This window comes from Bombina bombina, chromosome 4, assembly GCF_027579735.1.
Source record: "Bombina bombina isolate aBomBom1 chromosome 4, aBomBom1.pri, whole genome shotgun sequence".
NCBI lineage: Eukaryota > Metazoa > Chordata > Amphibia > Anura > Bombinatoridae > Bombina > Bombina bombina.
This window is the reverse complement of record NC_069502.1, coordinates 686,545,765-686,572,584: the sequence shown is the minus strand read 5'-3', so window position 1 is coordinate 686,572,584 and position 26,820 is coordinate 686,545,765. Positions and strand designations below refer to the sequence as shown.

General features: G+C 39.7%; 1 protein-coding gene across 1 annotated transcript in view; it reads right to left on the bottom strand.

The window, feature by feature from the left end:
- The window catches only part of FIG4 (FIG4 phosphoinositide 5-phosphatase), a 1,077,570-nt gene that overhangs the window by 402,395 nt on the left and 648,355 nt on the right, over positions 1 to 26,820 (bottom strand). Inside the window, exons 17-18 of the mRNA XM_053710848.1 lie at positions 24,491 to 24,629; positions 7,392 to 7,450 (exon numbers count right to left, since the gene is read on the bottom strand). Coding sequence (XP_053566823.1) covers positions 7,392 to 7,450; positions 24,491 to 24,629 — 198 coding nt within the window. The remainder of the gene's footprint in view (positions 1 to 7,391; positions 7,451 to 24,490; positions 24,630 to 26,820) is intronic.

The window sequence follows — 26,820 nt, the reverse complement described above, 5'->3', positions numbered from 1 at the left end:
GTCACTGTCATAAAGGAAGTAGAGAATGTAGTGTTTTGCAGTTGTGATCTGATAAAGCCAATCAGGGTCAAATATGTAGCAGATTTAGCATTGTAAAGTACTGTAGGCAGGGTGCATTTCATGTTCTTAAAATTAGAAACTGCTCAATGTTCATAGCTAAGTTACATATAATGAGGACAAAATAAATAAATAAAATATTGCAAAGTTGTTTTATTATGCATAACTAAACATTTTATATAAAACTCTCAAGAAGTTTACTGTCCCTTTAAGGGCAACATATAAATGTATAGCTTTAAAGCACAAAAATAATAATACACTTCTTAAAAAAGAACCAGTGACACAGATCTAGATAAGTTCTGATTTTTTCCAGGGACCACAAAAACTAGTGCAGAGAGCCACATGTGGCCCCTAGGATGGCACTTGACCATCCCTGCCATACAATATGAAAATACAAAGAGCAAAAATTAACAAATACAAGTTTTATAATTCTAAGCCCCTGCTACAAGTAACCTGTGTGGTTGCGCAAAGGGAAAGAAAACCCCAACATTTTCTTTCATGGTTTGAATAGAAAATACAATTTCAAACAACTTTCCAATTTACTTCTATTATCAAATGTACTTCATTATCTTGTTATCCTTTGCTGAAGGAACAGAATTGCACTACTGGCAGCTAGCTGAACACAACTAGTTAGCCAATCACAAGAGACCAATGTAGTAGCTAGCTCCATCTAGTAGCTAGCTCCATCTAGTGTATAATATGTGCATATTCTTTTTCAACAAGGGGTACCAAGAGAATGAGGCACAGTTGACAAATAAGTGAATTTATGTTATTAAAATGACATGCTCTATCTGAATCTTGCAAGTTTAATTTTGACTTTCCTATCCCTTTAAATACTATTTTCTTGCAGTTCGAAACTTCTATCTAATGCCTTCAGATTTCCTTCTGTCAAACAGCTTTCTCCATAATATACATTTTCTGGTACTTTGAGTGACAAGATTTTTATGAAAAGAAATCACTTTTTTTATGGAATTTCAGAGAAAAGAAAAAACATGTCACAGTGACTTAAACTGTGGTCATTTAATGTCTACTAGTTACCTTACAGTGACACTTTGTTTATTAGATTCACAGTACAGACCATCAAACTGCAGGACAAACATCCGTACATAAAAGTAAATATTGGCGCTCTCACTTTAAAAGTAGTAAAGCACAGAGTTTAAAATAGAACAATGTAAAAACAAGGGATGTTAAACAAAAATATAGTTTGCATAAAATGAGTAATTATCTATCAAACTTTGTAATGTATGTACTTTTATTATGTATTCTGCTCATTCTTCCTATAATTTACCTCTAAAAAGAAAATTTATGCTTACCTGATAAATTTAGTTCTTTTTTGATACGATGAGTCCACAGATCATCTTAATTACTGTTGGGAATATCACTCCTGCCCAGCAGGAGGAGGTAAAGAGTACCACATCAAAGCTGTTAAATATCTCCTCCCTTCCCTCCCACCCCAGTCATTCGACCAAAGTAAAGGAGAGAAAAGAAAAAACAAGGTGCAGTGGTGTCTGAAGTTAATATAATAACCAACAACCTCTCTTTTCAAAAACAGGGCGGGCCGTAGACTCATTGTGTCAAAAAATAAATAAATTTATCATGTAAGCATAAATTTTCTTTTTAATGACACGGTGAGTCCACAGATCATCTTAATTACTGTTGGGAATCAATACCCAAGCTAGAGTACACAGATGATAAGGTAGGGCCAAGACAGGAAACCTAAACGGAAGGCACCACTGCTTGACAAACCTTTCCCCAAAAGAGGCCTCAGTCAAGGCAAAAGAATCAAATTTAAAATCTGAAAAGTGAGAAGAGAGGACCAGGTTGCGGACTTGCAAATCTGCTCCATAAGGCTTCAAATTGAATGCCCATAAAGAGGGAACAACCCTCGTAGATAAGGCCGTAACTCCCTCAGGAGACTGCTGACCAACAATCACATAAGCAAAGCAAATGATATTCTTCAGCCATAAAGTAAAAGAAGTAGCCTTAGCCTTCTGTCTCTTTCCGTTAAACAGGAGACTGACAGTATCCCTAGTCGCATGTACAAAAAATCATAGTGTACGTACCACGTCCAGATTGAGTAGAAGCCGTTCCTCATAAAAGGAAGGATTAGGATACAAGTAAAGAACAACCATCTCCTGATTAGTGTTCCCATCTGAACCACTTTAGGGAGAAACCCTAAATTAGAACGTAAATCCACCTTATCCGAATGAATATAAGGACAGGAGACTCATACTGTAAAGCCGAGAGCTCTGACACTCTACAAACAGAGAAAATATCTAAGGAATGCAGCGGTTTAAACGGAGCCCTCTGAAGAACCTTAAGAACTAGATTAAGATTCCAAAGCGGAGTAACTGATTTGAACACAGGCCTGATCCTGGCCAAGGCCTAATCAAACAAATGTATGTCTGGGATGTCCACCAGACGAACATGTAACAAAATAGACAAGGCAGCTATTTCCTGGAGAAAATTCTAGGAATCCGAACCCTACTCCATTTAAAAATATCCCTTGGATTCACACCAGTATAAATATTTATGCCATGTCATATGGGTAAAAATTTTCCTAGACACAGGCATACGAGCCTGATTTATGGTCTTAATGACCAATTCCTAATCCACGCTTGGATAAAATAAAGCTTCCATCTTCCAGAAGTCAGCTTCAGAGAAACTATTTTTGGATAAAAAATAGAAGGCCCTTCCTCCACGGAGACTCCCAGGTGGAATATGAGATGTCCACCAGGACTGCATACCAATCCTGCAGGCCACGCCAGTGAAATGAGGATCACCAACGCCCTCTCCTGCCTAGTTCGAGCCAAGATTAGAACAGCATGAGGTATCTTTGACCTCAACCCGTACCTCAGAAGCTTGACATTCAGTCGAGAAGCCATGAGATGCAATTGCAATTGACCCCATTGAGAATCAGGCTGGAAAAACACTCCCAACTGGAGTTCCCACTCCCCTGGGTAAAAAGTCTTCCTACTTACGAAGACTGCCTCTCAGAAGTCCCTTCTGGGATGAGGGTTGTTGACAGACAGTAATTGTGGGTCTCAGCCCACTGAACGATCTTGGCTACTTCTGTCATGGCCAAGAAAACTCAGAGTCCCCCCCGGCTGAGGTAAGATCTAACTTAAACCTGATAAACCCGTCCGAAGCTAAGGCTAGGAGAGGATTGAAGATTACTCTTAATTTCAAAACGTTTATGGGAAGAACAGACTCCCCCCATGTTCCAGTCCATGTTCCCTGCTCTTAGAGGGCCCCAAACAGTTCCCCAGCCCAAAAGGCTGGCTCTATTGTCACATTCACCCAGAAGAACTGCGAAAGCAGGTTCCCTGGGAGCAAAGATCCTGAGACAACCACCGAAGTATTGTTAACTGTTGAGAACTGAGGAGGAAACGGGCAACTGGAAGGATGTCCATTGCCGCTACCATCAGCCCAATTACCTCCATGCACTGAGCACTAAGTGCTAGGCAAGAATCGAAAATCCTTGAATTCCTGATGCTTCATTGATGAGGAGATTATATATAGCTCTCCAAGAAAACTACCCTTGTAGTTGGAAATAAGGAACTCTTTACCAAATTCACCTTCCATCCGGGAGATCGCAGGAAAAATCGTGCATAATCCTGCTTGTTAAAAGGAAGGCGCCTGAACCAGAATGTCTTCCAGAGAAGGTGCCACTGCAATGCTCCGCAATTGGAGCACCACCAGCAGTGATCCCGGAACCCTTGAGAAAATTCTGAGAACTGTGACCAGGCCGGAAAGAGTCACGAGTTGGAATGTTTGTCTGGAAGGGCAAACCTTAGAAATTTGAGGTAGTCCTTGTGGATGGGAACATGCAAGTATGCATCCTTCAAATCCCCCATGGTCATAATTGACTCTCTTGGACTAAAGGAAGAATGGAACAATAATTTCCATCTTGAAATACGGCACTCTGAGAACCCTGTGTGGATTCTAAAATAGGCCTGAAGGTTCCCTCCTTCTTGGGAACCACAAACAGATAGGAATAGCATCCCAGACCTCATTCCTGCATTAGACCAGGAACTATCACTCCCAGGTCGGAGAGGCACCGTACACAGCATAAAAGCGCCTCTCTTTTTGTCTGGTTTGCCAATAATCTTGAAAGCAGAAACTTGCCCCTAGGAGGAAAGTCTTGAACTCTAATTTGTATCCCTGGGACACAATGTACACCACCTAGGGATCATCATCACAAACCCAAGCATGACAGAAGAAGGAAAACCTGCCCCCTTACGGATCGGGAGCACGTCCTTCATGCTGTCTTTGATTCAACAGCAGGCTTCTTGGACTGTTTTCCCCTATTCTAAGACTGATTGGGTCTTCCAGGAAGGCCTAGAATGCTCCTGCTTGGGAGAAGGAGTGGAAGGATTTCCCTAGAAATCTTGAAAGGAATGAAATTATCTCTGATGTCCTTTTCGCTTATTTCTCTTATCCTGTAGATGAAACATCCACAGACCAAGATTTAAACCATAGTGCTCTGCGGGCCAATATGGCAAAGTTTGAATCATAGCTCCCAGCTTAATAATCCTCGGTATTAAAGGAGTTTATAAACTTAAGTGCCTTTATCCTATCCCTACAAGAGGGGTGTCTGTCCAAGAGAAACAGACAATGCATCGTAAACCAGTACGCCGCCGCACTGGTGACAGTAGCCATACCAACCGCAGGTTGTCAAAGTAAACCCTCTAACTTCTATACATAGGGTCCTTCTCCTGCATAGGGTCCTTAAGGAACTACTATCCTCTATGGGAATAGTATCTCCCTTGGCTAGCGTGGAAATTCTCCTCCGCCCTGAGTATCGTCTGCCAAGACTCCTTGATAGAGTCTGCTACAGAAAACATCCTTTTAAATATAGGAGAGGAGAGAAAAAAAGGGATACCCGGCTTCTCCTATTCCTGAGCAAATATCTCTATAGCCCTATCTGGTATAGGAAATACTTCCACATATTAGTGTAACTTACTGGACTCTCTAGGATAGACTACGCCGGTAGAGTCGGAGTCGCCCAGGGTAGCTAAAACCTCCTCAAGTAACAAATAGAGGTATTCAAGCTAAAACTGAAAGAAAACAACCTCAGGATCATATAAAGGTCTTACCCCATCTGAGTCTGAGATTTCCCCCTCAGATACTACCGAAGTATCTTCCTCTTTCAGGTTACTGGGAAGAAACATTCGGAATAGCTACTACTGAATCAATCATACTATCACTGATTGAAAATATGTCCTCTTGCACTTTTCCCTACAGCGTGTGAAAAACAGACAATGCATGAAATGCAAGGTAACTCCAGGTGGAGTGTGAGAGGAAGCGCAGGGCACTGCATGTGGGCTATAACATTTTTGGGACACTATAGGAGAAATTTGTGGCATATCTTGACCATTGTCAATAGACTCCTAAACAGCATGCGCCTGTAGGTTCAGAAAAAGGAGTAGGTGCAGAAAAAAGTCTATTTTTATAAATTAATGTTCTCACAATAGATGAGGAACAGAAAAGGATTGGTAGTACCATATTGGCATCAAGTCTAAAAATAAGAGACACCTAGCAGGGCCTCTTGATCCATCCTGAGTCACAAAGGATGAGTTGAACAAACAAACAGCTTACATTTTTAAATAAAAATTAACACATAAAAAACTTTACTGTCTCTTTAAATTTTAAAAGGTAACTTTTTGTTTTTGTTTGCAGAAGGAAGCTAAATTAGTACGCAGTTACTGCAGAACCTATCTACACCTCAGCTAAACCTTGCTGAGGTGCCCATCTGCCCTTCTGATACCCAAACTTTATTTTCAAAACATAACTTAAAAATTAAAAACTTTACTGTCTTCATTTTGATCATAAAAAGGTCCGGAACGCAGCTGTAGCACTGTCCGGTCCCACTGATGTGTAAACACTAAGTACTGTGCTTGTAGCCAAACAGTGATTCTTCCTTCCGTTTCCGAAATCGGAATTGATGTAGAAGAGTGCGCAGCCCAAATTGGCGCCACATGTAGCTCCGCCCATTGTGGGCGTTACAGCAATCAATCTCCCGGTCGCCATTATTATTTGTTTTACATATAAGCCACCGGGAGCTAACTGAACCTTCTGTCAAGCCTGGGGGCAAATTGGGCTACCGCTTGCTAGACAGCAGCTTAGCCCATATGTGTGACAAAAACATCACCTCCGAGTCTTTTCCCCTCAGCCCTAGTGATAAAAGCCCCCAGAGATAAAAACCACCTAACTAGTGCCTGCTTACAACATGCTGTCACAGAAATCCTCTCCTTTTATATAGAGGAGTTATGTCCCAGGTAAATAAAGTGCTCCACTTCCTCTGAAATCCTTTACCCAGACCCAGAATAAAAAGTCAGCACTTACCTTTAAATTCTGCCTGACAGCAAGGCAGCTCACCAGGTTTGAGAGGTCCTCTCCCTCACATGGCCCTGTCGAAAAAGAATAAAGCCTGAGTAATCTTACTTAGGCTATCAGGATTAGGGCAGCATAAATATATGGGAGGCGTAGTGAGAATTATGTCCCACAAGTTCCCATTGCTCTAAAGCCACCACTGCTCTACTGGAGAGACTGATATGGACTACAGCTACACCCCAGGACAAAGCAGCACAATCTTGCACTACTTAAAAATAATAAACTCTTGATTGAAGAATCTTTTACTAACACCTACTTTACCACCTCCTTGCTCTTAACGTAGGCAAAGAGAATGACTCGGGTGGGAGGGAAGGGAGGAGATATTTAACAGCTTTGCTGTGGTGCTCTTTGCCGCCTCCTGCTGGGCAGGAGTGATATTCCTAACAGTAATTAAGATGATCCGTGGACTCATTGTGTCATTAAAAAGAAAATTGTTTTTACTGCTCCAGAAAAGCTACAGTGTAGTACAGAAATCTAACTATACAGCATTCTACACAATGATTACTTGATCAGTGCAGGAGGTCATGTATAGCTTTCTCTAATTGGCCACAGTAGAGCAAATATGTTAAACATATACAAGAGGCTTCCAATTGGGTATGGTCATAGATTACAAAACAATGCAAACATAAAATATGCTAAATTAAAGTTTTAAACGCTTTTTAAAGATTTTCGTCCTAAGCAGACATTTTGTAATGCAGTACTTCCTGATATACAAAGCATATTACAATAATAATTCAAAAAAATCTTTAATATTCCTTTAATCGTCCACTTTTATGTACCTCAGGATATAAACTCTGAATAGTGTATTATATGGGCAGCAATATGTTAGATACAAAATAACTTAATTACCAAGAGGTTTTCATTAATCATAGAGTACAGGTGACTCCGTAATAAATGAACCGGAAACGAGAATGAAATAACTGAAATATTTAACTCACCTTCATCAAGGGGAAGGGGTAAATGCTCCAAAACGTCTGGTGTCCACCAAAACGTATAACTGAAAAATACAGGAGAGAGACTTTAAAGATAAGAACAATGCTTCCTTTGTTATCTAGGACTAATATAATAATAGAGCCTGGTAACAAATGAATAATAAATCCATCTGATTAAGGTATTGACGTCTAAAAAAGGATTTTACATATAAATAACACAAATGTTCTGATCCAATTTTTCAAATATACTCTACACTGCTCTGAAGTAATTTAGCCAGGTACCCTGCAATCTGTTCTAAAGATGGGACCTCAATAAGGAGTGCAAAGGGCATTAATGGATGAGGGAAATATAATCTTTTCCATTTTTAATAGGGGTGTGTGACCATTAAAGGGACAATAAAGCCACATTTTTTTTCTTTCCTGATTCAGATAGAGCATGGAATATTAAACAGCTTTTTAACTTACTTGTATTATCAAATGTTCTTCGTTCGCTTGGTATCTTTTGTTGAAAAGCAGGGATGTAAAGCTGAGGAGTGTGCACATGTCTGAAGCCCTATATGGCAGCAGTTTTGCAAGAATGTTATCTACTTGCAAAAGCATTAGACGGCAGCCCTATTTACTGCCATGTAGTGCTCTACACACCTACCTAGGTATCTCTTCAGGAAAGAATACCATGGGAACGAAGCAAATTTGATAATAGAAGTAAGATTGGAAACATTTTTTTTTTAATTGTATGCTCTGTCCATAAACAAAAGAAAAGTTTTGGGTTTCATATCCCTTTAAATTTAAATGAAGTCATTCTCAGGAGCCACAATGAATTACAGCTAGACTCCCCCCCCCCCCCCACCTAATCTGACTTCTCTAAGACCCCCAACTGACCCCTACACTAAGACCATCCCACCACAGACTTTCCAGAGCATACCCCCAATTTAAATTTACCACTACTCTAAGACCCCCAACTCACCTTCTAACCTAAGACCCCCACCACAGCCCCTAACCTAAATTCACCAATACTTTTACAGCTCCACCAACTAATCCCTAACCTACTTAAACTCAATCAAAACCTGGAAACCTTAAAGGGGCATAAAATCCAAAATTTGTATTTTATGATTCACATAGAGAATACAATTTTTAAAAAGCTGCCAATTTACTTCTATTATCAAATTTCCTTCATTCTCTTGTTATTCCTTGTTGATGTCTGGAGCACTACATAACAGGAAATAGTGCTGCCATCTAGTGCTCTTGCTAATGTTTAACATTGTTTCAAAATTGCTGCCATATAGTGCTGCAGACACGTGCACACTTCTGAAGTTACCTTCCTGCTTTTCAACAAAGGATAATGTTTAAAAAGATAGATAATCCCTTTATTACCCATTCCCCAGCTTTGAATAACAAACACTGTGATATTAATAAAATTATTACCTCTGTGATTACATGGGGCATATGTATCAAGCTCACAAAGACCGCTGCTCCATAACCTGTCCGTCTGCTCTGAGCAGGTGGACAGACATCCCCGGAAATCTACCCGATCGAGTACGATCGGGTTGATTGACACCCCCCTGCTGGCGGCCGATTGGCCACGAGTCTGCATGGAGCTGCTGGTGCAATGCTGAATACGGCGAGCATATTGCTCGCCGTATTCAGCGAGGTATGGCGGCCCTGAACCGTGCTGTCGGATCAGGTCCGCCAGACCTTGATAACTATGGGCCATGGTATCTAAGCCTCTGCAGACTGCCCCCTTATCTCAGTTCTTTAAACAGACTTGCATTTTAGCCAATCAGTGCCCTCTCATAAGTAATTTCAGGGGCATGAGCACAATTTTATATATATATGACACACGTGAACTTGCGCTGTCTAACTGTGAAAAACTGTCAAGTGGACTGAGATAAGAGGCGGCCTAAACAGGGTTAAGAAATTAGCATATGAGCCTACCTATGTCTAGCTTTCAACAATGAATACCAAGAGAAAAAAAAAACAAATTTGATGATAAAAGTAAATTGGAAAGTTGTTTAAAATTACATGACCTATCTTAATCATGAAAGTTTATTTTGACTAGACTGTCCCTTTAATAGAACAACATTGGAAAATTGTTTAAAATTGTATGTTCGATCTCAGACATCCTCAAACTTGGCCCTCCAAAGGTTTCGGAACTACATTTCCCATGACGCTCAGTCAGCATATAAACTAGCTGAGCATCATGGAAAATGTAGTTCCAAAACCTTTGGAGGGCCAAGTTTAAAGATGTCTGTAAATCTATCTGAATAATGAAAGAAACAATTTGGGTTTTATATTACATTTTCTTTTTTTTTTCTTTTTTTTAAACTAAATACCCCACTCCATTCTACCACCATCTGATGTCTCCATTCAGGTGTGGATTATAATAATCCGCTGTAATCCAGTATCATGATCCATGGCAGAGCAAATACCTATTCTCTCATGTTTTCTACAGCTTTTAAACAGCTGTTCCAGATGTTATTTTCATCTTGTTGGATCATTTTAAAAATCATCCAATAGGAATGGCCATTGGTCCTACTGATTGGTGGCAGCATGAAAAGGACTCTGCACTGGATTGCAGTACTGGATTGTAAAAGATGAAGATAATGAATGGAGGTGAATCAAGATACTGGACACCAGGCAGAAGACGTCCGATGATAAGTAGAATATGCTTTTCATTTGTTATGTGTATTTTTAAATATTTTCAAAAGTAATTTTAAAAGCATTCTTTTTTTGTTACTTTGTGTTAATTAACTTTTTTTGATAACTTAGGGGGTGTTGGAGGGTCTTAGGGCAGGGTTGCGTTTAGGTGAGGGATTTAAAGTAGTATTAAGTTTAGGTTAAAGGGGGTTTGCACTGAAGAGCAGACCTAGACTGACAATAAGGCATAGACGGCATTTGCCCGTGGGGTGGGGATGGTTTCCTTAACCCCACTCAGTCACCAGCATTATTATTTGTGCTTGATAAAGGTCCAGCCCTGCACTGCCTCTCACTACCTTGCTGTGTCAATGAGTAGTCAAGGCCAGTTCTGCCCTGACCATGTTTCTGTGAGCTGGCTCAGAGCCAGGTCCTGCCCCCTAACATTACATTAAAAAGGCCTTCATCACAATGGCTGGCTGCTAAATGGCTCCCTGCAGAGCTGTGTCCTCATGGATTTTGCATTCAGTGCAGGATTGGTTTGTGACAGCTTCAGACAGCCTCACAGGTAAGAAGGTAAGAAGTATGCATGGATTACTGCTGTTCATTTTACACTTATGTGTGGGGTATACAGAAAAACATGCTAGCATATTCTCTGCTGTAGACTAACAAAGGGCACACCACAACAGTTATAGATAAGCACCTCTTCTTGATGGTTCCTGTTGATGTCTGTGGGTGCCTGTTTTTCTATGTTTGTGGATGTCTGGGATGTGCTTGTGTGTACATGTAGTTGCCATTAAACAACAAATGCCTATTTGTTTTTGTCAGGCCTCCCGGCATTGCTGAAGCCACATCGCTCTTACGGCAAACCAGGTGAGGCCCTGCTGCTGTTGAGGCTACTGTCAGGACCCATGCTGTTGCTGTCTGATGCTGTCAGATTCAGGGGCAAAAGCACGGCCGGCTCTCTGGATGTCCTAATGTGCTCCTTGGCTTCTGCATGGTATGCTATTACCTGGCTACTAGGAATTGACACTGGACTTGATCCTGGAGCCAATTCTGAATGGGAGGGGTTAAAAGGTAAACTCAGACTTCCATGTAGTGCTTGGCTATTTGCATGGCTACTGAAGCATTCGTGTTCCTGGCCTGCTATCCTGACCCTAACTGGGGCAAAGTGTTTGGACTATGCTATTGTATAACCCTTCTACTAAGATCTGCTTCCTAAGTACTTACTGATTATTGAACTCTGGAACTGTGCTTTGGACTTCTCCTCTGGCTTTGACCCCTGGCTAGTTTACTCTGCAGTTTTCCAGATTTCTGCTGCTACTCACTCTCTGCATTACTGGATTTTGACTAGAAATTAGGTAACTTTTCGATTACCATTATATAATAACCAAGTCAAGATGGATCCAGCAGAGATGGGGAACATTATTATTACACTGACTCAGCAGCTTTCTACTCTGGAACATACTATGCATGATTTACAAGCTTCTCATTTAAATTTATTGCAACGTGTGGAGAGTTTACAGGCTCAGACACAGACTGTCACTGTTTTTTCCAAGAGGTACTTCTGCCCCAGCTTCCTCCTTAGCTTAAAGAGCCAATAAACCTAGCAAATAATGTTATATAATTCTGCAAATAGTGCAGAATTATATAACAACATAGCTTAGCTTCCAGCCTTCAGCATTACAGTTGCTCACCTCATGCAGAACCTTATCTCCTCTTGCCGGAGAAGTTTAATGGGGATTGTAAGAAGTTCTGCTCTTTCTATTAAAGAACCTATTTCTGCTTCTGAATGCTCCGGACAAAGAGACCTTAATCTGGGCTTTTATTGTGGGAAGGGTGGTAATTTTCATAGACACTGTTTTATGGGACCCAAGAGAACTTCCAAGGAAAGTAACTGAGCTTCTGCTATAGATTCCACTATAGCAAAAAATAATGAGTTGCTGCTACAGTCAAGAACCACTTATGTTTTTAATTGTTTGCTGCTCATAGCAGTCCTATGAGCGGAGGACCTGTTGCTCAAGAGACTTTACTAGTACCTGTGTCTCTAGGTAGTGGTCATAAAGAGACTTTACTAGTACCTGTGTCTCTAGGTAGTGGTCATAAAGAGACTTTACTAGTACCTGTGTCTCTAGGTAGTGGTCATAAAGAGACTTTACTAGTACCTGTGTCTCTAGGTAGTGGTCATAAAGAGACTTTACTAGTACCTGTGTCTCTAGGTAGTGGTCATAAAGAGACTTTGCAGTTTGATGTTGTGGCTTTACTTTTGTATACATTGATTTTGGGGCTGCCTTAGCTTAAATAGCATAATGCTGTAATAAACTGGGAACCTGAAAGTATACAGTTTGATTCTGTCTTTTGTAACAATTCTATCGCCTAGATTTAGAGTTTTTCGGCCAAAGGGGTGCGTTAGCTACGCGTGTTTCCCCCCCCCCGCACCTTTTAAATAACGCTGGTATTTAGAGTTCTCTGAAGGGCTGCGTTAGGCTCCAAAAAGGGAGCGTACAGGCATATTTACCGCCACTTCAACTCTCAATATCAGCGTTGCTTACGGTAGCGGCTAGCTGGAAAAACGTGCTCGTGCACGATATCACCATAGGAAACAATGGGGCAGTTTGGGCTGAAAAAAACCTAACACCTGCAAAAAAAGCAGCGTTAAGCTCCTAACGCAGCCCCATTATTTCCTATGGGGAAACACTTTCTAAGTCTGCACCTAACACCCTAACATGAACCCAGAGTCTAAACACCCCTACCCTTACACTTATTAACCCCTAATCTGCCGTCCCCGCTATTGCTGACACGTGCATTATATTAGTAACCCCTAATCTGCCGCTCCGGACACCGCTGCAACCTACATTATACCTATGTACCCCTAATCTGCTGCCCCTAACATCGCCGACCCCTATATTTATTAACCCCTAATCTGCTGCCCCCAACGTCACCGTTACCTACACTTATTAACCCCTAATCTGCCGACCAGACTTCGCCGCCACTATAATAAATGTATTAACCCCTAAACCGCCGCATTCCCGCCTCGCAAACCCTATAATAAATAGTATTAACCCCTAATCTGCCCCCCTAACATTGCCGACACCTAACTTCAAGTATTAACCCCTAATCTGCCGACCGGAACTCGCCGCTACTCTAATAAATGTATTAACCCCTAAAGCTAAGTCTAACCCTAACCCTAACACCCCCCTAAATTAAATATAATTTTAATCTAACGAAATAAATTAAATTATTATTATTAACTACAGTCTTCCTATTTAAAACTAAATACTGTAGCTATTTTAGGATTTATATTTATTTTACAGGCAACTTTGTATTTATTTTAACTAGGTACAATAGCTATTAAATAGTTATTTACTATTTAATAGCTACCTAGTTAAAATAATTACAAAATTACCTGTAAAATAAATCCTAACCTAAATTACAATTAAACCTAGCACTACACTATCAATAAATAAATTAAATCAATTAACTATAAGTACCTACAATTAAATAAACTAAACTAAATTACAAAAACAATCAAACACTAAATTGCAAAAAATAAAAAAAGATTACAAGAATTTTAAGCTAATTACACCTACTCTAAGCCCCTAATAAAATAACAAAGCCCCCCAAAATAAAAAAATTCCCTACCCTAATCTAAATTAAAATAGTTAACAGCTCTATTACCTTACCAGCCCTTAAAAGGGCTTTTTGCGGGGCATGCCCCAAAGAAATCAGCTCTTTTGCCTGTAAAAAAAAAACACAATACCACCCCCCAATATTACAACCCACCACCCACATACCCCTACTCTAACCCAAACCCCCTTTAAATAAACCTAACACTACCCCCCTGAAGATCTCCCTACCTTGAGTCGTATTCACTCAGCCGAGCACCGATGGACCAAAGGAAGACATCCGGAGCGGCAGAAGTCTTCATCCTATCCGGGCAGAAGAGGACATCCGGAACGGTAGACATCTTCATCCAAGCAGCATCTCCTATATTCATCCATCCGGAGCGGAGCCATCTTCTTCTAGCCAAAGCGGATCCATCCTCTTCTACCGACGCCTACTCGCCGAATGAAGGTTCCTTTAAATGACGTCATCCAAGATGGCGTCCCTCGAATTCCGATTGGCTGATAGGATTCTGATTGGAACAGCTAATAGAATGCAAGCTCAATCGGATTGGCTGATTCAATCAGCCAATCAGATTTTTCCTACCTTAATTCCGATTGGCTGATAGAATCCTATCAGCAAATTGGAATTCGAGGGACGCCATCTTGGATGACATCACTTAAAGGAACCTTCATTCGTCGGTAGTCGTCGGTACGAAGAGGATGTTCCATGCCGGAGGTCTTGAAGATGGAGCCGCTCCTCGTCGGATGGATGAAGATAGAAGATTCCGCTTGGATGAAGATGTCTGCCGGTCCGGATGTCCTCTTCTGCCCGGATAGGATGTAGACTTCTGCCGCTCCGGATGTCTTCTTTTGGTCCATCGGTGCTCGGCTGAGTGAAGACGACTCAAGGTAGGGAGATCTTCAGGGGGGTAGTGTTAGGTTTATTTAAGGGGGGTTTGGGTTAGAGTAGGGCTGGTAAGGTAATAGAGCTGTTAACTATTTTAATTTAGATTAGGGTAGGGAATTTTTTTATTTTGGGGGGCTTTGTTATTTTATCAGGGGGCTTAGAGTAGGTGTAATTAGCTTAAAATTCTTGCAATCTTTTTTTATTTTTTGTAATTTAGTTTAGTTTATTTAATTGTAGGTACTTGTAGTTAATTGATTTAATTTATTTATTGATAGTGTAGTGTTAGGTTTAATTGTAACTTAGGTTTAGGATTTATTTTACAGGTAATTTTGTAATTATTTTAACTAGGTAGCTATTAAATAGTAAATAACTATTTAATAGCTATTGTACCTAGTTAAAATAAATACAAAGTTGCCTGTAAAATAAATATAAATCCTAAAATAGCTACAATATAATTATTCGTTATAGTGTAGCTATATTAGGGTTTATTTTACAGGTAGGTATAGGTAAGTTTTAAATAGGAAGACTTTAATTAATAATATTTAATTTATTTCGTTAGAATTAAATTATATTTAATTTAGGGGGGTTTTAGGGTTAGACTTAGCTTTAGGGGTTAATACATTTATTAGAGTAGCGCGAGGTCCGGTCGGCAGATTAGGGGTCAATACTTGACGTTAGGTGTCGGCGATGTTAGTGAGGGCAGATTAGGGGTTAATAATATTTATTATAGGGTTTTTGAGGCGGGAGTGAGGCGGTTTAGGGGTTAATACATTTATTAGAGTAGCGGCGAGGTCCGGTCGGCAGATTAGGGATTAATAACTGTAGTTAGGTAGCTGCAATGTTGGGGGGGCAGATTAGGGGTTAATAAATATTATGTAGGTGTCGGTGATGTTAGGGGCAGCAGATTAGGGGTACATAGGGATAATGTAGGTGGCGGCGGTGTGCGGTCGGCAGATTAGGGGTTAAAAAAATGTATTAGAGTGGCGGCGATGTGAGGGGGCCTCGGTTTAGGGGTACATAGGTAGTTTATGGGTGTTAGTGTACTTTAGAGCACAGTAGTTAAGAGCTTTATAAACCGGCGTTAGCCCAAAAAGCTCTTAACTACTGACTTTTTGGAGTCTTGTCGGTAGAGGCTCTACCGCTCACTTCAGCCAAGACTCTAAATACCAGCGTTAGGAAGATCCCATTGAAAAGATAGGCTGCGCAATTGGCGTAAGGGGATCTGCGGTATGGAAAAGTCGCGGCTTGGAAGTGAGTGTTAGACCCTTTCGTGCCTGACTCTAAATACCAGCGGGCGGTAAAAAGCAGCATTAGGAGCCCTTAACGCTGCTTTTGACGGCTAACGCAGAACTCTAAATCTAGGCGTATGTAAGCCTGTTACAGTATTAAAGCTGAGCACAAGGAAATTCCAGTTGTTCCTGACTCTTATAAGGCTTTTTCTGATGTTTTTGAAAAGAAAGGTACATACTTGCTTCCTCCATGATGACATATGATGCCCAGTTGATCATGTTCCTGGTGCTCCTTATTGCTTAATGAAGAATATGTCCTTTGTCTGGCCCAGTATTGCAGGATTTAAAGGAGTACATATAAGAGAATTTGGCTAAGGGATTTATTAGACCTTCTACTTTACGTGCTGGCTCTAGTATCTTCTTTGTTAAAAAGAAAGAACAATTGTGGCCTGAACCTTATGTGGATTAAAGAGCCCTCAATTTTATAACTAGCCATAATAATTGCCCTTTGCCTTTGATTCTGGAGTTGCTAGGCAGCATTAAAAGAGCATGAGTGTTCACAAAGAATGATTTAAGAGGTGCCTACAAACTAGTAAGAATTAGGGATGGTGATGAGCGGAAGACTGCATTTCGTACCTGCTACAGACACTTTTTAATCTTCTCCCCTTCATTGGAAGTTCCTATCATGTTTGTTCAGTTTTTTTAAGATGGAGGAAGAATGGCCTTTTTGTAAAGTTTGAGAAGTGTCAGTTTTGTGTTTCTATAGTTGCATGTTTTTGGGTATATACTCTCTCCTAATCATATCGAGATGGACCACAAGAAGGTTGCTGCTATCCTTGAGAGGCCGGTGCCTAACAACAAGGAAGCTGTCCAGAGTTTTATCAGTTTTGCAAATTTTTATAGTCATTTTATTAGAAACCCCTTTTACCCATCTTACTCAGAATCAGGATGGTTTTATTTGGACATCTGAAGCTCAGAAGGCTCAATACTTTATTTACTTCTGCTACTATCCTCATTCAACCAGATATTCAGAGACTGGTCTATGTTGGATCAAACAGATGAAGTGAAATGTCAGATTCACCCTGTAGCTTTTTATTCACGTCGACGTACCTCAGCTGAAGAAAATTATGATGTTGGTGATAAGAAGTTACTGGTGATTGAAATGTGCCTTGGATGAGTGGAGATATTTGTCAAAGGGAGCTATTCAGCCTTTCAATATAGTCACTGACTATCGTAACTTGGAATATCTAAGGGAGGCTAAACTTCTTCGTCCCAGAGAGGCCAGATAGGCTTTGTTTTTCTCCAGGTTTAATGGGGTCATCACTTTCTGCCCTGCATCAAAGAACAAGGAGGCTAATACTGTCCAGAATTCCTAAAATATCTCCAGACTTTACATAACAGGAGGATACTATTCACCAGAAGGGACATTTTTTTTGATGCATCGTTGATTGCTGGACAAGATTTGCCTTATTTTGTGACACCTGTACTAGGATGAAGTATTCTAGCTTGGCTCCAGTAGTCCCACTCAATCCTTTGCCTTTGCCTGTGTTTCTATGGATTTTATAATGACGATTTTACTTTGTCAGATGGATTTGATACTATTCTGGTGGTAGCTGATGAATTCACAAACATTTTAATTCCTGCTACTGGACTCACCTCTGCTAGAAGATCCGCGCCGGATGTCTTGAAGATGGACCCGCTCCGCGCCGGATGGATGAAGATAGAAGATGCCGTCTGGATGAAGACTTCTGCCCAGTTGAATGAAGACTTCTGCCGCTTCGTTGAGGACTTCTGCCGGCTTCGTTGAGGATAGATGTTGGGTCTTCAAAAACTGTAAGTGGATCTTCAGGGGTTGGTGTTGTTTTTTAAAGGTTTATTAGGTGGGATTTATTTTTAGATTAGGGTTTGGGAGGAAAAATAGCTAAATGCCCTTTTAAGGGCAATGCCTATACAAATGCCCTTTTCAGGGCAATGGGGAGCTTAGGTTTTTTACATAGTATTTTATTTGGGGGGTTGGTTGTGTGGGTGGTGGGTTTTACTGTTGGGGGGTTGTTTGTATTTTTATTAAATTCGCGTAGCTAGGCGTGAACCTGGTCCCCATAGCTGTCCCACATGTTTGATTATAGTAGACCCCTTGGTTAAAAAAATAATTGTGGGTTAGTATGTAGTTGATCCCTTCCAGGATAAAATCCTTATGTGGGGTCGGCATGTCTTCGTCCCTTGTCAGAAAGAAATCTATAGCTTCCAGGCCCCCTTCGTGGGGGATACTCGTATAGAGAGATGTTACATCGCAGGTGGCTAAGATGTAATTGTCGTCCCACTTTATCTTATCGAGTATGTTTAATACTTGAGTAGAATCTCTCAAGTACGAGGGTAACTTGACTACATACTGTTGTAGTTGTTTGTCAACATACTCAGATAGGTTACTCGTTAGCAAACCTATCCCTGATATTATAGGCCTCCCCGGTGGCTTCTCAATCGACTTGTGAATCTTGGGGAGGTAATAGAAGACCGGGGTGATCGGATGTTTAATACTTAAATATCTATGTTCCTTCTCGCTTAGTATTCCGTTACTTCTCGCCCTCCCCAAGATTTTTTCTAAATCCTTCTTATATCCCTCAACGGGATTATTCTCAAGTCTCTCGTACGTTTTTCCATCGCTGAGTATTCTGTCACACTCTTGATCATAATCATCTTTATTCAGGATCACTAATCCCCCTCCTTTATCCGCTGGTTTGATGACCAGACCGTGATTTTTTTCGAGGGACTTAATGGTTGATAACTGTTCCTTGTTGAGGTTATGTTTGATTGTTTTCAACTTATTCTGGCTGATGCTCCTGATTTCATTGCAAACCATAGTATCAAAGGTTTCTATTGCATTACCTTTGCTCATTGTTGGGTAGAATATTGATCTTGGTCTCAGATTTGTGTGTTTGTAGAGGCTACTTGACGTATCAGAGTTTTGTAGATATGAAGTACCTGTTCTTGTGGACTGTAGTTCTAGTGGATATTTTATAAAGTGTCTCTTCAGCGTGAGTTTTCTTACAAACTCTTTGGCATTTACAAAGGTGTCAAATTTATTGAGGCTTCTAGCTGGGGCAAATGAGAGCCCATAGTTGAGGACAGAGGACTCCTTTTCTGTAAGTGTGATCGAACTTAAATTGAAGATGCCCTTAGGTGGTGTTTCCTTATTAGATGGGTTTGATGAGTGTGTATTGGATGTGTCTTTTCTTTTATTCACTTTCCTCCCACCTCTCTTGCCTCTATGGGTTTTCTCTTTTCTATTGACGTTAGGAAGTCTTCTGGACAGGAGTTCTTCCTTTTTGTCGATACCCTTTCTAGTTCTTTGGTTGATGTTTGGGGTAATCCTAACAAAGAGTGCCCCGATGCAGAGGCTGCATTCTGTTCATTGATATGTCCATTCACTGTCTCATTATTCCTTTCATGATGTCCCTGTTTGCGACCCTCATTGGTTAGTTGTCTCTCGGCCTCTCTCACTCCCCTATTTTCCACATGGGTGAGGTGTGTGAATCTATTATAATTTGTATTATAGCCATCTTGTCGACCGCCCCTTCTATACTGGTTATTATCATACCCTCTTGGTCTCCCGTATTCCCATTGGTTGTGATTGTATTCGACATTTTCCCCTTGAGACCTATGGTTTCTATGGTATGCCTCATATGGGGGTATCCCATGTCTTCTCATCGGGAAGTTGCGTGTAGGGGACTGAGGTCCTCTATGGTAGTACTGTGGTGCATATCTTTGATTGGGCCTCTCAAAGTGATCCCATCTGTTGGGCTGGGGTCTGTAATAGGGTGTTCTATCATTTGGAGTTCTGAATCCCTGGTGTTCATCGTATACCCCCAGGTTCTCCTCTGTCTATGTTGGTAATATGTACTCCTAGGTGTTCTATTATATTCTTGTCTATGGGTGGTTCTGGTGTCCCTTGGTTGTTGCTCTATACCGCCATTAATTAGGTAGTCTAGTTGTCGCTCCCTGTCTCGGGAATTATGATATTCTCTCTGATCAATATTTGGCTGCCTATATGTTTGTCTCCTTCCTCTATGGTGCACTTCTGTCCACTCAAAATAGCTAAATGCCCTTTTAAGGGCAATGCCTATACAAATGCCCTTTTCAGGGCAATGGGGAGCTTAGGTTTTTTACATAGTATTTTATTTGGGGGGTTGGTTGTGTGGGTGGTGGGTTTTACTGTTGGGTGGTTGTTTGTATTTTTATTTACAGGTAAAAGAGCTGATTTATTTGGGGCAATGCCCCGCAAAAGGCCCTTTTAAGGGCTATTGGTAGTTTAGACTAGGGTTTTTTTATTTTGGGGGGCTTTTTTTATTTTGATTGGGCTATTAGATTAGGTGTAATTAGTTCAAATATCTGATAATTTCATTTTTTATTTTGTGTAATTTAGTGTTTGTTTTTTTGTAATTTAGTTAATTTATTTAATTGTAGTGTAAGATTAGGTGTTAGTGTAACTCAGGGTAGGTTTTATTTTATAGGTAAATTTGTATTTATTTTAGCTAGGTAGCTAGTAAATAGTTAACTATTTAGTAACTATTCTACCTAGTTAAAATAAATACAAACTTACCTGTGAAATAAAAATAAAACCTAAGATAGCTACAATGTAACTATTAGTTATATTGTAGCTATCTTAGGGTTTATTTTACAGGTAAGTATTTAGTTTTAAATAGGAATTATTTAGTTATTAGTAGTAGGTTTTATTTAGATTATTTTAATTACATTAAAGTTAGTGGGTGTTAGGGTTAGACTTAGGGTTATGTTTAGGGGTTAATAGCTTTAGTATAGTGGCGGCGACGTTGGGGGAGGAAGATTAGGGGTTAATAAATGTAGGTAGGTGGCGGTGATGTTAGGGGCGGCAGATTAGGGGTTAAATAGTATAATGTAGGTGTCGGCAATGTCGGGGCAGCAGATTAGGGGTTAATAAGTGTAAGATTAAGGGTGTTTAGACTCATGTACATGTTAGGGTGTTAGGTGTAAACATACACTTTCTTTCCCCAAAGGAATCAATGGGGCTGCGTTACGGAGCTTTACACTCCTTTATTGCAGGTGTTAGGCTTTTTTTCAGCCGGCTCTCCCCATTGATGTCTATGGGGAAATTGTGCACGAGCATGTAAAACCAGCTTACCGCAGCGCTGGTATTGGAGTGCGGTACGGAGCTCAATTTTCCTCTACGCTCACTTCTTGCCTGCTAACGCCGGGTTTTTGTAAACCTGTAATACCAGCGCCGTAGGTAAGTGAGCGGTGACAATAACATGCAAGTTAGTATAACGCAAAACTCGTAATCTAGCCGTATGTGTTATCTGACAGAGGCTCTCAATTTACCTCTAGATTTTGGAAGCATTTTTGTTCCAGTTTGCATATTTCAAGATCCCTTTCCTCTGGATATCATCCAGAGATTAATGAACTAATCAGACTCTAGAGCAGTATTTGCAATGTTTTCATTTCTACATCCAGGATAATTGAGCTTGTCTACTTCCTACAGCTGAGCGTGTTTACAATAACCATATTTATCAATCCATTAAGATGCAGTTTTTCTTCCCTAATTATGGTTTTCACCTGGTGGTTCTTCCAGATCTTCCCCCTTCTTCCCCTGTTCCTGATTTCAACTACACTTATCCTTTTTCACTAAGAACTTCCACTTACCTCACAATACTTTATTTCAGGCACAGCATCAATAGAAATTATTCGTGGATAGATCTTGTTTCCCTGTTTCGGCTTAAACCTGTGTGGGTCTTCTGAATTTAAAACTGTCCTGTTTTTCTCCGAAGTAAGGTCCTCTTTTTGTGAGTCCTTTCGGATATCTGACATTGTCATTTCTGTGGCTGTGAGACTTGAACTTCCTCCTAGTTTTAGACTGTTTCTGGTTTTCCATGTTCCTCAGCTCAAGAGCTGTTGTGATAATCCCTTTCCTCAACATGTTCTTCCTGTGTAAAGGAATCTGAGGTTGAAAAGTTCCTGGATTCTTGTTGCCATTGTGGATGTTTACAGTATTTAATCAATGTAAAAGATATTGCCCTGAAGGCAATTCATGAACGGCAGTGGTTAATATTCATGCCCCAAGATTGATATGACATTTTCATCTTCAGAATGCTTAACATACTGGTCCTATCCGCGCCTTAAGGTTGAGCTTTTGGAGGGGCTATGACAGGCTTCAGCAAAGGGCCAAAGGTGAGGCTACTGTCAGGAGGTGCACTGCTTCTGTGGGATTCTGCATTGTATGGCCTGTACATTGTTTTAGCATCTTTTTATTACTTGGCTACTACTTGGAAGTGACAGTGGTCTTGATCATGGAGCCAAGTCTGAACGGGAGGTGTTAAAATGTCATCTCATACTCCAATTCAGCTCTTTGATACTCACATGGATACTAAAGCATTCTTGTTCCTGGCCTACTATCCTGAACCTGACCCTGGCACAGTTTTTGGATTAGGCTACATGTCTGACCTTTCTACCAACTGAACTGGAACTGGGCCCTGACCTCTACTACTCTCTTAAACATCTATTTTCATGCTTGGTTTTTGTCTGCTCCTCTAGCTTTTACCCCTGGTTTGTTTTCTGAATACTCTGCAGTTTCCCTGATTTCTGCTGCTTACTCTCTAAGCATCATTATTGGCTCCTGACTGTATAGCAGGTAACATTTCTATTATAATTATATATTTTGAATGACTTTGACTACACAGGCTAATCAGCAATAAGCCATTATTCTTTATTAAATGTGAACTTCAGTAGCTTCTGTTTTTTTTTCTTAACTACCTTTCCCTCATTTCCCATTTGATAACATCCAATTTTAAAAATACAGTGACAGAAGGGTGTTACAAACTTTAAATGCTTTTGCAAATACAACTTGTATATAATACTTGTCAATTTTAGAGTCTAGTTAAATAACAAAAGAGGGTGGTCACACAGTGGTCATCAACATACATTTGGAAAGCAAATCAGGCAAAAACTGTAGATTTAAAGCCGAACAAGTAGTATTATGAACTCATAATTGGTGCAGACCATTTAGGAACCATTCTTTCAGTTACAAAAAGGAAGAAAAATATGGATTACATTACATCCATCTAATAGAAAGGGACTACAGCACTCTTAATTGTTAATTCAAAATATAAAGCTTATTCTTACAAAAAATACAAATAATAAACATTGTCTAAAAGACCAATGACTTAAGAAGTCTGGTGACTAATGTGTGGTAGCTCAAATCATTTTAGAAAGACAAATTTTAGTTTATCTAACTATGCAGGGTTCTGTGTGTGAAGGACACATATACATTGCAAATAATGCTTAAAAAAAGCCCCTGATGATTTTGCGTAATTTCTCATGATGACAGTAATTTTTTTGATCATTAGTCTCTAAAAGAGAGTTGTGTTTTCATTAAATTATGTGTGTCATCATTCTGTTGAATTTGCAAAGCTGAGGTGCACTTGTGTCCTTAGGAGGAATGAAGATTGGACTCCCAGGACAGGAAGATGAGACAGTAAGGAAAGCATCTCATAGGCCATCATGACACTATGTAATGAAACAACGTAAACCTGAGAGATTTTAAAGTTGTTAAGTGTGACTAATGCAGTCACCAGTCAAACATTTATAGGCATTTTGAGGTTTGGGAAACTTTGCCCCTCCTGGTAGGAATGTATATCCCATACGTCACTAGCTCATGGACTCTTGCCAATTACATGAAAGAAAAAGTTTTTTACTTAAAACATGTGGTTATTCAGGATCAATGTATTAAAGGGATACGAAACCCAAAAAAATATTTTGTGATTCAGACTGAGCATTCCATTTCTAAAATGATTCTAATTTACTTATATTATCAAATTTGCTTCCTTCTCATGATATTCTGTGTTGAAGAGATACCTAGGTAGGCATCTGGAGCACTACATAGCAGGAAATAGTGCTGCCCTCTAGTGCTCTTGGAAATGGATAACATTCTTGCAAAACTGCTGCCATAGAGTGCACCAAAAATGGTCAGACTCCTAAGCTTATGCCCCTGCTTTTCAACAAAAGATACCAAGAGAACAAAGAAAATGTGGTAATAAAAATAAATTAAAATGTTGTTAAAAACTGCATACTCTATCTGAATTATGAATGAAAAATTGTGGGTTTCATATCCCTTTAACTTAGTACACAAATATTGGAAACGTAGCATTACAGCAAACAAGCAAATGTTAATGTTCTCTCATACATTTTTATGGCTTGTATCCAACAGTGGTCTTTGATGTTTCAACAACAAAATCATAGAAACATATAATCTGGGGAAAAAAGCATCTTTTTTTACAGTGAAAAAAAGAAATGTATTCTGATGACAGATAAGAACCATAGGACCAACAAGTCTGAAAATGCCCTAAAAGTGTAAAGATTTTAGTTCTTACTACAGCCTTATGCTTATCCCAGGCATTCTTGAAGTCCCCCACAATGTTTGTCTTTACCTTCTCTAATTATGGAAGTTCAATTAATCACTGTTCTTGGCAGCTCTTGTTTAACCTGTTTATGCCAATTGTGTACGTATAACCCTTGTTGCCATGTTAGAACTTTATGTAATGATCATAAAAATATTTACTCAAATTATTTCAAATGGGTGGGTAAAAGAGGGTTTGATGCTTTTATGTATTACCTATTTTTGATAATTTTTAACAAATATTTTAAGGGTCAGCTATTCTAAAGTAAAACATTTAAACACGCAGGTTATTGTGTCATGCATTTTACTACCTTTTCTTTGTCCGAAAAAGTTTCATTGTGTTTTTATGATGCAAATAAAAGTCTGTGGGCAATTCCCAGAGATGAGGTTTGCCATCCATTGGCTGGAAAACACCCAAGAATAGATTGATAGCATCCTGTCTGTCAGCATCTGTGGTAAAACAAATGTTTGAAAAATTAAACCAGTGTTACTGTTATTTTTAATATGTACAATACACAAAACAAATACAACTTTTAATGATACATTTAAATGTTATCCTTTTAGATCTGTCAACAGCCTCTGCCCCCCCCCCACCCCCATTAAGCAAAACCTAAGGAAATGTGTGCCTCTTAAAGGCACAAACCCACTGGCACTGCCCCACCACCCTTCACACATGCCCTCAACTACTCTTATCTACATATCTCCAGGTACCCTTCCTCCCTTACAAACACACACCCTAGGGCAGACATCCTCAAACTTGGCCCTCCAGAGGTTTTGTAACTACATTTCCCATTATACTCAGCCAGGATATAAGCTGGTTGAGCATCATGGGAAATGTAGTTCCAACACCTCTGGAGGGCCAAGTTTGAGGATATCTGCCCTAGGGTCTCTCCTACCATACCTTATGCAAAAACATAATTTATGTAAGAATTTACCTGATAAATTCATTTCTTTTATATTGGCAAGAGTCCATGAGCTAGTGACGTATGAGATATACAATCCTACCAGGAGGGGCAAAGTTTCCCAAACCTTAAAATGCCTATAAATACACCCCTCACCACACCCACAATTCAATTTAACGAATAGCCAAGAAGTGGGGTTATAAAGAAAGGAGTAAAAAGCATCAACAAAGGAATTTGGAAATAATTGTGCTTTATACAAAAAAAATCATAACCACCATAAAAAGGGTGGGCCTCATGGACTCTTGCCAATATGAAAGAAATGAATTTATCAGGTAAATTCTTACATAAATTATGTTTTCTTTCATGTAATTGGCAAGAGTCCATGAGCTAGTGACATATGGGGTATCAATACCCAAGATGTGGAACTCCACTCAAGAGTCACTAGAGAGGGAGGGATAAAAATAAATAACAGCCATTTTCCGCTGTAAAAATAATCCACAACCCAAAATAAAAGTTATTCTCATAATGAAAAGAAAAACTTAAAACATCAGCAGAAGAATCAAACTGAAACAGCTGCCTGAAGAACTTTTCTACCAAAGACTGCTTCTGAAGAAGTAAATACATCAAAATGGTAGAATTTAGTAAATGTATGCAAGGAGGACCAAGTTGCTGCTTTGCAAATCTGATCAACTGAAGCTTCATTCTTAAAAGCCCACAAAGTGGAGACTGATCTAGTAGAATGAGCTGTAATTCTCTGAGGCAGGGCCTGACCGACTCCAAATAAGCTTGATGAATCAAAAGCTTTAACCAAGAAGCCAAGGAAATAGCAGAGGCCTTCTGACCTTTCCTAGGACCAGAAAATATAACAAATAGACTAGAAGTCTTCCTGAAATCTTTAGTAGATTCAACATAATATTTAAAAGCTCTCACCACATCCAAAGAATGTAAGGATCTTTCCAAAGAATTCTTAGGATTAGGACACAAGGAAGGGACAACAATTTCTCTACTAATGTTGTTAGAATTCACAACTTTAGGCAAAAATTTAAATGAAGTCCGCAAAACTGCCTTATCCTGATGAAAAATCAGAAAAGGAGATTCACAAGAAAGAGCAGGTAGCTCAGAAACTCTTCTAGCAGAAGAGATAGCCAAAAGGAACAACACTTTCCAAGAAAGTAGTTTAATGTCCAAAGAATGCATAGGCTCAAAGGAAGAGCCTGTAACACCTTCAAAACCAAATTAAGACTCCAAGGAGGAGAAATTGATTTAATGACGGGCTTAATACGAACTAAAGCCTGCACAAAACAGTGAATATCAGGAAGTTTAGCAATCTTTCTGTAAAATAAAACTGAAAGAGCAGAGATTTGTCCCTTCAAGGAACTTGCAGACAAACCCTTATCAAAACCATCCTGAAGAAACTGTAAAATTCTAGGAATTCTAAAAAAAATGCCAAGAGAATTTAAGAAAAGAACACCATGAAATGTAGGTCTTCCAAACTCGATAATAAATCTTTCTAGAGTCAGATTTACGAGCTTGTAACATAGTATTAATCACTGAGTCAGAGAAACCTCTATGACTTAGTACTAAGCGTTCAATCTCCATACCTTCAAATTTAATGATTTGAGATCCTGATGGAAAAACGGACCTTGAGACAGTAGGTCCGGCCTTAATGGAAGTGGCCAAGGTTGTCAACTGGACATCCGAATAAGATCCGCATACCAAAACCTGTGTGGCCATGCTGG